At 44.7% G+C, this 12,018-nt stretch overlaps 1 protein-coding gene across 6 annotated transcripts in view; it reads right to left on the reverse strand.

Annotated features, from left to right (window-relative positions):
• The window catches only part of CCBE1 (collagen and calcium binding EGF domains 1), a 224,348-nt gene that overhangs the window by 25,018 nt on the left and 187,312 nt on the right, over positions 1-12,018 (reverse strand). The window contains exons 11-12 of one of the 6 annotated variants that reach the window (XR_012668378.1): positions 9,627-9,789; positions 5,566-5,929 (exon numbers count right to left, since the gene is read on the reverse strand). The exons of 2 other annotated variants lie outside the window; for them this stretch is intronic. Coding sequence is in view for 1 of the 4 variants with exons in the window: in XM_048851672.2 (XP_048707629.2) it covers positions 9,748-9,789 (42 nt within the window). In the remaining 3 variants the exon portion in view is untranslated. Of the gene's footprint in view, positions 1-5,565; positions 9,790-12,018 lie in introns of those variants that run through there. 3 more of the 6 variants (XR_012668379.1, XR_007356898.2, XM_048851672.2) reach the window with 3 other exon arrangements.

Consider the following 12,018-nt stretch of genomic DNA (forward strand, 5'->3'; position numbering starts at 1 on the left):
CCATGTCCTCAGTCCCAAGATATACGAACAGTAAAAAATATCTTACTGGAGTGAAATATCATTTCCTTCCCGCGCCAGCCCACCTACCAAATCATGGCACCAATTTACAGCCACAGCTAGCCCAATCTAAAACCAGGGGAAGGGAAGTTTTCTTTCTAGTTACCCTCTTTCTCACTGGGGAACCCAATTCCAAACCAGTCTGTTCCACTGAGATGGATTTATGAGTCTCTCTCTGTGCCAAAGCACAAGCTCTACCTTTGTTTTTTTTTTTTTAAAGGACATTATTACATAAAACCAAATGTAACACTTCATTTGTCACGTCTTTAATTTCCTGCCTGTCCCCAACGTTTAAATCAGTTCTTGTGATACCATCTGGATTTCCAAAAATGTGCTCCCCAAGGTAACTTGAGTTGTGAAATATTGGGCAACACATGACCAAGTTTTTCATTTTCTCTGGGAATGTGTTTTCGAAAATTTTGATGCTGTGTATCAGGAGGATGAAGAACTGTTCTTGATTTTATTACCTCTTTCTTGATCAGTCTCTGATCAGATACAGTCTATATTCCTTTCCAGTTGACCCCTAGCTCACAAAACCAGAAACCAAAACAGTAACATACAGGATACTACCCATGATCACACTCCATAAGCAAGTCAACATGCACAAGATGAATTTGAAGAATGTGTGAAACACACTGTAAAGTACATAGTGTAACTTTATAGGGAAGACGGTAGAACCGTACATTAAAGCAAGACAAATCAAAAATCAAAAGCATTTTCTACCTGAGATTGATTCTCCTAAAAATTCTCACAGTTGCTACTACCAGTCCAGCTCCATCGGTGGTACCTTCAATGGGAATGGTAGCGTAGATGTAGCTGCCTGTATTTTAACCACCAAGGCCTGGATGCACAAAAGGAATTAGGTGTTTTTGACACTGCACGTCACAGCATCTAACTGTTAGGCACATAGAAAATCACTGCAATGCATAAAGCCTGAGTTAGGCGCCTAGGTTTCTCTATAATGACTGGGGAGAGATAGGTGCTTTAAATTGTGATTCACAGAAGCCAGCACATTAGGCAGGGACCTGCCCGAGCTAGCTAATGGGAGATGCTAACCAGAGGGGTGTGCTAAGTCCCACCTCTCTCACGGATAGAGGCACCTTAGTCCAGGTCATGGGTGGCAGGTGAACACACCTTAGGGGAGGCTAGCCCCCGGTCCCTCCCGCTCTGTCCAAGGCCCAGCCTCTTCTGCCCCGGAGTTTCCCCCGCCCCTGGGGGTGGAGTGTGGGTGAGGCCATGCCAGGTTGTTTGGGGAGGCACAGCCTCCCTCTCCCTACGATACCCACCGCCCATGGTCCAGGTTGCAAGGGGGCGCCCATCTCTGCTTGCGATTCTCACCCAGGATCCCTCTTCTGGAGTAAGGAGCCAACACTATTTTTGCAAGAAAATGGGGGAGGATGGAGGAGGACCTCCCTTATAACTTTTAGCCTAGTGGTTAGGATAGTCAACTGGGAGACCCCCAGTTCAAGTGCTCTCTCTGCCTGAGGGGGGAAAGGATTTAACAGGGGTCTGCCACCTCTCAGGTGAGTGCTCAAACCACTGAAGCTGTGTACTCTGGATAAATAATTAAAGGGTCATTGGAGCAGGGGACTAGATCCTGGTCATTCACAGCCTGGGTGAGTGCGCTAACCATCGGGCTATCAAGGCATGCTCTCTCTCTCTCGGGATCTTATGACTCCTTAATCATTTATTCACAGCTTCAACGGTAGAGACTGAGGGTGCCCAATGTCAGAATATCCCGCTGCCCAGTGGTTGGAGCACTCAACTAAACAAGTGGTAGATCCCTGTTCAAACCCCTTCTCCTGCTCAGATGGAGGGGGGACTTGAACCGGCGGTCTCCCACATTTCAGGTGAGTGCTGTTGTGATAACTGGGCCTGCAAATTGTGAGTTCAACTGTAAAAAGTGAGTGAAAGTTCATCAGTTGTCATAATAACCTATAATAAATATTAATGAGAAAAGGTACACAAGGGACATACACAGACAGACTGAATTAGCCCAAACTAAAAGGCCTCCTGACTAACTCAAGGACTGTGTTAAGAGCGTGCCAGTAAACAATAAAAGTGTGGGACCCAGAACTCACTGAACCAAAATTGGTGTGTCGGAAACTAGGCCTAATTTGTGGACAAAATAACAAGGAGGCGGGATAGTCCACTCATCACTCCCTTTGCAGGTCCTTAAAGAGATTGTGGGGACAAAAATTAGCTATGGGAGTGAGCTTCACCGTCATGGCTTCCTGAGACCCCAGACCTTCTTGGTCCTAACCCTGACCACACCAGGCAAGAGAGAGGGACCCCGATGACATTGCCCCTGCCACTGGTCTAGCTGAATCCTGACCACCACCTGGGTTGAAATGGATTGGACTTTAACAACAACAAGTTCCAGCCCATTTCAGCTAACTTCTCTTTTCTCCAAAAAGACAGGTGTTACCATCTTTGATACCACTAAGAGACTGTCAAACAAGGGGGGTTTTCCTTCTAAAAACTCTCTCCACCTAGAGGCGAAGGGCACAAGAGACGTTGTTAAAATGAAAGCCTTAGTTAATACTTTACATTTCAAGTGCTGTAATTGTTTTTCCCTTCTTTTCTGTAGATTTAATAAATGGTCAAAGGATTTTAATGGTGTGTTCGCCATGGTATTAAGGAGACTGAGGTCGCTGTTTATCATAGAATCATAGAATCATAGAATATAAGGGTTGGAAGGGACCCCAGAAGGTCATCTAGTCCAACCCCCTGCTCGAAGCAGGACCAATTCCCAGTTAAATCATCCCAGCCAGGGCTTTGTCAAGCCTGACCTTAAAAACCTCTAAGGAAGGAGATTCTACCACCTCCCTAGGTAACGCATTCCAGTGTTTCACCACCCTCTTAGTGAAAAAGTTTTTCCTAATATCCAATCTAAACCTCCCCCACTGCAGCTTGAGACCATTACTCCTCGTTCTGTCATCTGATACCATTGAGAACAGTCTAGAGCCATCCTCTTTGGAACCCCCTTTCAGGTAGTTGAAAGCAGCTATCAAATCCCCCCTCATTCTTCTCTTCTGCAGGCTAAACAATCCCAGCTCCCTCAGCCTCTCCTCATAACTCATGTGTTCCAGACCCCTAATCATTTTTGTTGCCCTTCGCTGGACTCTCTCCAATTTATCCACATCCTTCTTGAAGTGTGGGGCCCAAAACTGGACACAGTACTCCAGATGAGGCCTCACCAATGTCGAATAGAGGGGAACGATTACGTCCCTCGATCTGCTCGCTATGCCCCTACTTATACATCCCAAAATGCCATTGGCCTTCTTGGCAACAAGGGCACACTGCTGACTCATATCCAGCTTCTCGTCCACTGTCACCCCTAGGTCCTTTTCCGCAGAACTGCTGCCTAGCCATTCGGTCCCTAGTCTGTAGCTGTGCATTGGGTTCTTCCGTCCTAAGTGCAGGACCCTGCACTTATCCTTATTGAACCTCATCAGATTTCTTTTGGCCCAATCCTCCAATTTGTCTAGGTCCTTCTGTATCCTATCCCTCCCCTCCAGAGTATCTACCACTCCTCCCAGTTTAGTATCATCCGCAAATTTGCTGAGAGTGCAATCCACACCATCCTCCAGATCATTTATGAAGATATTGAACAAAACCGGCCCCAGGACCGACCCTTGGGGCACTCCACTTGATACCGGCTGCCAACTAGACATGGAGCCATTGATAACTACCCGTTGAGCCCGACAATCTAGCCAGCTTTCTACCCACCTTGTAGTGCATTCATCCAGCCCATACTTCCTTAACTTGCTGACAAGAATACTGTGGGAGACCGTGTCAAAAGCTTTGCTAAAGTCAAGAAACAATACATCCACTGCTTTCCCTTCATCCACAGAACCAGTAATCTCATCATAGAAGGCGATTAGATTAGTCAGGCATGACCTTCCCTTGGTGAATCCATGCTGGCTGTTCCTGATCACTTTCCTCTCATGCAAGTGCTTCAGGATTGATTCTTTGAGGACCTGCTCCATGATTTTTCCAGGGACTGAAGTGAGGCTGACTGGCCTGTAGTTCCCAGGATCCTCCTTCTTCCCTTTTTTAAAGATTGGCACTACATTAGCCTTTTTCCAGTCATCCGGGACTTCCCTGGTTCGCCACGAGTTTTCAAAGATAATGGATAATCAAACCCCAAACCCCTTGTTTGAATTTTTTTTATTGCTGGACAGCGGCTGGGTTATGTTAACACCTTTAGCCCCTATATTCCATCTAAATTAATACAACAGTCCCTCTGAGTTATGAGTGAGCCTCTCCCCCTCCAGGCTCAGCATTAGACAGCTTCTGAGCATGCCTACTGAATCAGGCCCCACACATGAGTTAAGTGGCCAAACTCCTATCTTTCCACAGTTTGTGGATCACAAACAGAGTCAAGTCCTTCCCTGCAGCCCAGCGTTAGGCACCTATCCCCAGGAGAGGGGCACGGCTTATCACACCCCCTTCTAATCAGCATCTTCCACTGGTCACCTCAGGTGGGTCTCCACCCGGCATACTGGTTTTGTGGCCCACAGGCTAAGGCAGGGGTTCTCAGTCTTTGTCTTTCTGCTGCCCCCCAACATGCTGTAAAAGCTCCATGGCCCACATGTGCCACAACAACTGTTTTTCTCCATGTAAAAGGCAGGCTGGTATTGGGAGTAGCAGGCAGGCCAACTGCCCAGGGTTCCACGTCATGGGGCCCCCGCGAAGCTAAGCTACTCAGGCTTCAGGTTGAGGCCCAGTTGGCAGGGCTCAGGGCAGTGGGGCTTTGGCTTTCTGCCCTGGTCCCCAGTGAGTCTAATGCTGGTCCTGCTTGGCGGACCCCCTGAAACCTGCTTGAGGCCCCCCAGGGGGCCTCACTCCCCTGCTTGAGAACAGCTGGTCTAAGGCACCTGTCTCTCCCCATTCATTGGAACCTAGGCCCTTAAGTCAGGCTTTGTGGATCACTGTGTTGTTCCTGTAATTTGTTAGACCCTGCGACGCTCATAATCGCAAGTCCCTTTGTGGAGCTAGGCCTTTCTGCCTTCCCAGCCATGTCAGAAGCACCCCCTCCCAGTACTTCCTGAGGGCGTGGTCTTTCCCCTCTGGAAGAAGCCATGCCATGTAGGGAGTGTTTGTGGATGTGCCACACACAGAGATCCAGCAACTGGGCCACAACACACTCCTTGAAATCCTTCTGGCAAAGAGTTGATAACTCTTCTAAAAATGGCCCTCTTTTCATGCCTGGCTGAAATAGGAACAACTTCTATTTGGTTCAAAAAACAAGACTCAGCTAAAAAAATTATAAAGTTAAGCCAGTTATGGTTTACTGTTAGCTATGGAGGAGGTGTTTAAGGCCCTTAAGCATGTGCTTATGTAATAGGCTTGGGGAAAACACTATGCTAAGATTAATATAACATTCCTTTCCTGTACTTCAGCTTACCTCTCTACTGGGGTACAGAATAGAGTTTAGTCTTTTCAGAACTTATGTAAAATATACAGAGTTAAATCTCAGAGAACAAAAGTGACACAAAAATCTCTAAAGAAAAACACATTTACTAAATCCATCCAAGTGTGTGTGTGTAAATGCAAAACAGTTTACTTATAAAACAATTGTGATTATTGCCAATAACAACTTTTTAAAGATAACACTTTCAGGATGTCTTCCTCAAGTTTTTTCCTACCCCAGATTTCAATGCAAAATGTCAATTATGCCCACACACATACATATGGTGCCCTAGGACTCTTTTATGGGAGGATTTACCCACTTCCGTCTCTGAGTTGTGGTCTCCAAAACCTCTGTAGAGCTGCAAATTCCTTTAAGTTCCTATAGTCTCCTTCAAATTCCCCTTGAATCTCTGCAATTTTCACAGCCTGCAACCATTCCAGTCCTCCTCTTCATCTACAATGTGAAGGAACCTGCAGTTAAATCCAACAGAACTGGAAAGTCCCTGGAACACGACACTTACAGCCACTCCTTCTATGGTTGCGCCATTACTGAATGTACTGTTTGGCTCCCATTCCTGCTATTTATAAACTCCTCCCCCTCCTGTTGAGTTCCTGTTGGTTCCACTTTCATAGAGTATCTCTGGGTGTCTTCTGCCAGAGTGCTTGCCCACCATGGAAATCACCTGAGTTGCTTCAAACCGCTAATGAGTATTCCTAATGCCTACCACATGCAATTTCTGGATGATTCTTGCCTATCCAGCAGGGTCATCCCATCCAGCTCCAGCCAGTGTGCAGGCACACAAAGCACCACAAACAAAAACATAAACCAAGTAATAAATGAACATCACCTCTCCAGCGGAAAGACTGGGAATAGTATTGTTCTTATTCTTTGTAATTGCTGCAGGATCCAGCCTGGTCCCACTGGGCTAGATGCTGTTTGCACACATAAGGAGACATTCTCTTCATCCCATTTACCATCTAATTTATCTGGTCAGCCTGTGTGAGAATTGACTGTTTTAATTTTCTCAGTTATTGTTGGCCAACCCAGAGAAACAAATTCCTGTGGCATCCTGATGGATACTTGGAACTTCATTAGCTCAGCGGGGACATCATGCAGATCCTTCTGCTTTCATGGTTTCTGCCCCAGCCACTGGGCTAGCCGAGAATCTCCGTTAGCTGCAAGCACTCTTGGTAGCTGTGTTTCTTCCTATGCCATACCAGGCACCCTGGACTGGGAATTTGGCATGATCATGCAACTAAGTCTGTATGGGCACAGCTGCTTGGAACACAATGCAGAGGTGCAGGGGTGTGCCTGCAGTGTCAATTACAGGATCAAGGCCTTAGTCACTGCCCTTGGTTGTTGGTGTGGTAATTTCACCCGACCTCGGGGGATAGAAAGTGGGTAAAACCAAGATAAGGTGACTGTAATATCACAAAAGTTGTCTGCGGGCCTCTGGGCCCTGTGTAACTGCTTTTGACTCACTCTTGTAAGTGGCCTTATCTGACACCTCCCAAGCATGCTGGGAGTACACACAGGATAGTCCCTGCCTCGAAGAGATTACAGTTTCGGTTCTTCTGAGAGAAACAAAGGGTTAACAGAACAGAGGGGAGGCCTTGTGAGGCGGGAGGGCATGATTTACAGCAATAGGATTGCACTGTTACCCAGCAAAGGTTAGTACACAGCACAGTGAACATCTTTTGTTACAGCAGCTTTGCTGAGTCCCTTGTTCTATACATCATAGCACTAGCTGGGCTGGGCAAAGTAATTGCTAAATTTCATGCTGACAGACGGCATCCCTTTCAGTGTTAAGTATGCATGAGCTTGTGAAACAGTTCAGCACGCAAACTACAGCCCCTCTCTTCCCCCAGCCAGATCCTGTTTTGCCAGGGAAAATGTCCTTTCTTGGTCACAGAAAAAAAAACCCAAAAAACAAGCAGCAACTGAAACACAAAAATACTCCCAGCTTGGGGTTTCTTACCAGCCCCAGGAGTAACAAACAGCCTCACCTGTCCTTTTCCTGGAACAGTGGCTCTGATGGGCTCTCCCTGAAACACCTGTATGAGCCTGACTGGGTGTTATTTCCCTGTGTGCCAGGGACAGCATAAAACCTCTGCATTCTGCCATCACACTGCGACGCTGAGGGATGAGGGTGGGTAAATGACTTTCCCAAGGTCACCCAGGAAGTCGGAACCAGGATTCTGACAGAGCATTCCTGACTCCCAGCCCCCATTCTAACAACTGGATAATAAATATTGCCTCGGACATTGACATTTTTCACAGTATTTTAAACTATGAGCTTCCCCTAACGTAGCTCCTCTGTTCTGCTACACCAAAATGCAAACCACGTTGGATACGCCAACTGTAAACAAAGAGACCCTATGACTAATTATGTTTATTCTGACATAAAGCAAATTAATTTACATTAAATGCTTTCATGCACAGACTGTGTTGAACCTTGTATAATGAGTATGACAAGCCTTAGGACTTCAAGATGCTGATAGTTTAGTTAACAAAACGCAGAAGAAATCTGATTATCGTTTTCATGTGGTTTTAGAATCGTGTTTTGAAGCCACTTCATTGTAAAATGATTTCCAGCTGTTATTTCCTCTTTGAATTTGTTTCACATTATTTAATTTGTGCAACTTTCACATTTCTAGACTTTCAAAAGGGAAAGTACCAGCATCTGGCTCTCTCTATTTCTTTTAAACATAGGTTTGTCAGTTTTGAAATATACTTTTTATGGTATATAATCTGCAAACAAAGGAAAGACAGATTGTAACTGCGCCATCTACAACACTGGCAAGAATGTATCTGAGTGACATGGCCAAATTCTGCTCTTATTTACACTCATGCATGTATATAACTGAGAGCAGAAACAGGCCCAGTGTGTGTATTGTTACTAAATAAAAATGTGACAATGTCAGTCATTAAGATGAGCCAGAGCTGGTCCAGAGAACCAGATTAAATACTGTATTACAGTGAGAAAAATGTAAAAGGAAAAATAGCCAAGAAAGTACTCCAGACTGTCTTTAACTTCACATGCTGAAAGACAGCCCTTTGCCTCATCTACCAGGCACATCTATTTGTAAAAGCAAATGCAAACTATTTTGGGATCATTAGCAGTTTGATGTAACTGTTTCTGACTCTCATAAAATGACTGGCACGTGTAATGTGGCTGTGAAAGGAGAGATGCGACAGTGCTGTGGTCTGAGGCTAAAGTCTCTTCAGGTGAGCAGTTAATTGCATAGCAGGTGACCATAGGTAGGTTGCGTTCTCAGGTGTCACAAATGATGGAATCGTCTGAGTGCTGGCTTAACAAGTCAGACTATTTCAGTGCTACTTTCTTTGTTAAAACGTGTCTGTGATTATTGACAACTCGTCTTGGGACCCTCAGCCTAAGTGACACACTAATTCATGTGGTTTATGTACCCTAGTGGAAATTTTAGTAGACTGTAGAATCAGTCATCTTGCCTCTGCTGGTGTCTACTGTAGGAGTAGTAACAAGTAGCTTAGCTCCCTTGTTCAAAACCTATTTTCCCAACTTGAACCAATGGAAAGCGATTGTAAATTTGGATTTCTGGTAAAAGGCCCAGTTTCTCTCACTTCTTCTTGTCTATGGCCTGAGGAAACGAGTCTGTTTCTCAATAGGCAATGTGTTGTGCTGTGAACGTAACGTCTAGTGCTACCAAGCAAAGGCTATTCATTTTCTGTACTTTGCGCATAGTTTAAGCCATGTCCTTATCTATCAGTGTCAGCAGGAGCTGTGTGGCTAATTCCCAGAGCAATAGCCATATGTTTTTGCAACAAAATTTGCAGTCACAGTGCTATCACAATATAAATGTTTCCCCACTTGGTCTGTGTAATGTCAGAGTTCATAAATAGCACCTCAACTCCATAGCACCAAAACAATCAGTGTGAATCTTAACTAATAGCCATGATCACCATGATCTGTCCTGGGGGATCTCAAGACAAACCTGGAGAACTGATTTAGACTGTGCCTACAATGAGCTTTCTCTTAGTCATGCACCAGTGGGAGTTCCTAACAGTGGTAACAGTGGCAGGGTGCTATTGTAAATCAGCTGCCAGCATTTTTACCACCATGTCATCTAGACCTGTTCTGAGAAGGTGCAGACACTATGGGGTTACTTACTTCAGGAGCCAGTCTCCATTGGCATTGTGAGCAACAGCTGGGCTGCACCAATGGTAGTCCACTAGTGGGTGTGATGGTGGCAGACTAGGTGACAGGTCATGCCGAGGTCCACACATCTCAACTAAACACTGACAAATACAGAGCTGGAACCAGTCTCGCTCACCTGTGGGTTAGTATTGTTAAAATAGGTATTAGAGTTATAAGAATGTGTTTAGACTTAAGTGAATGCTTGTGAGTTGCTCTCACTTATAACATCTGTATCCCATACTGTAAGGTCATATTTGAGTATTTGCATTGTAAGCCTCTGTAACCGTGTAAATCACCAGACAAGAGAGAGACATTAACGAGCTTGAAATGCCGGCCTACAATAAAAGGTGTTATGACCTGCCCCTCAGAGAAAGCCCTTTAACACCAGACAAACTATTGTGGATCATCAAAGCAGACAAAAGACTTTACTGATTTCTCTTTCCCCCATGAAGAGGAGAATGCAATGAATTCCCACCATCAGCTGAGCTGGCAACTCAGAGAACAGGGAAGGGAATAAAAATCCCTGACAAGGGACAGCAGAGAGATAGAAGCTGTATCTCTATGCTGCTTAGATTCTCAAGGGCAAGGTTTTCTAGGCATAAGCAAGAGATCCTCAGCTTGGGATAGCCCTAAAGGACATATAGAGCTTGCTTCTTATAGAAGCTATTACTTTTTGAAACTTAAGATTAGAACTCATTTACAAGAGTAAAGCAGGCAAACATATAAACCCACCAATAACTCTCTTATTCCCTTTTCCTAGTTAATAAATCTGTATATAGTTTATTATAAGGATTGGGTGCAAGTGTTATCTTTGGTGTGAGCTCTAAGGTGCAATTGACTTGGTGTAAGTGACTGGTTCTTTGGGACTGGGAGTAACCTGAATACTGCTATGATGTTTGGTGTAAGGGATAATCTATCACAAAGGCAAGCTTGCCTAGGTGACAAGATAGATCAGTGTATGCAAGGGGACTATCTATGACTCCATGGTTAGGCTGCTGTCGTGCCTGAGGCATTTACACTTAACAAATGGTTGTTGAAATCGAAGTATAGAAATCATGGCCAATTTGGGTTTGGGGCCCTGCCTCTTAACAGCTTGCCCTTAGGTTGGTGCTTACGCTCTTGAGCTACTGCAGGACAGCTTGACAGTGGGAACAGTGTGGAAACCACGATAGGGCCCTTAAACACATATCTCTACCTTTTAAAGATCAGCAGTGTGGATATAGCAGTACGTACTAATTCATTAATACCAATACAGTGCGGATACAGCAGTATCATACTCCCATTTCTTTGAAACTCTTGGTAGGTGGATCTACTCTGAAAAGTGATTCTGTAAAAATGACTTCCTGAAGTTTCATGTTAATTGCCCTCCAGAATGTGGAATAAAAAGATGGCGGTGTGTTTCTCTTCTCCGCCCCCCATCAGTCCTCCAAACTGGTAATGGAGGGTTAAGCTAAGTTATTTCTTTCTTGTGCATCATCGCTAGTTATAAATGTCCTGGCTCTCACTACACCTGTGTATCCTCACTGTCTTCCATTTTTGCATGGACACCTGTGCATCCCCGTGGCTTCACCGAGTTTGCACAGGTGAAACTGACTGGAACTTAGTAAATAGTTCGGCTGGTGTTGCACAAGAGAGAGCATGGCCAGCTCACTCCAATGTAAGTGTGTTGGCTCTGCAGGGCTAGTCAAAGAGAAAAGCAGTAAACATTGTATTCTTATCACTAACAAAGTGCATAGACCTCTGAATACAAAAAAAGGACCAAGCTGAATAAGAAGGTGCCATGATTACATAACCACCTTTTAGAAGTGAACCATATTCTGCTGAGTTAAGATCAAAAGTGGAAAACACTATGTAAGAGCTGGGTATTAATGAATTAGTATTATTAATGACCTCACAGGAACAATCACCTGCTGCCTCCTCCCAAATAACAGTTGACAAAATCAAGCAGGACCATGTGTGCATGCATGAGTGCGTACGCGTGCGTGCGCACACCCACACATTGCCAACTGGCCACATACATGGAACACCAACAAGAATGAAACTAGTTTCCCAAAGTAAAGATTTCTGTCCAGGGAGAGCAGGCCCATTCAGTCCGCTGGTAGAGAGAATTGTTATAAATGAACAGGTGTTACATATTGCTGCAAAAAGCAGCTTTATGTTGGGAATAATATTCATCAGACTTTGACCACCTAGAAGTTCACAGTGCTACTAAGGTATGAGTGGTAAGGCTGGGTGAAAATTTCCCATAAACACTATTTTTGATGAAAAATTGCTTGTTTTTTGACAAAGCGAAAATGTTCACAAAAGGTGTTTGCTTTCCATGGAAAATTTTGACACTTTGTCAAAAAACTGACCACCTGAAAAC

The sequence above is a fragment of the Caretta caretta genome, chromosome 5, assembly GCF_965140235.1.
Source record: "Caretta caretta isolate rCarCar2 chromosome 5, rCarCar1.hap1, whole genome shotgun sequence".
Lineage (NCBI taxonomy): Eukaryota > Metazoa > Chordata > Testudines > Cheloniidae > Caretta > Caretta caretta.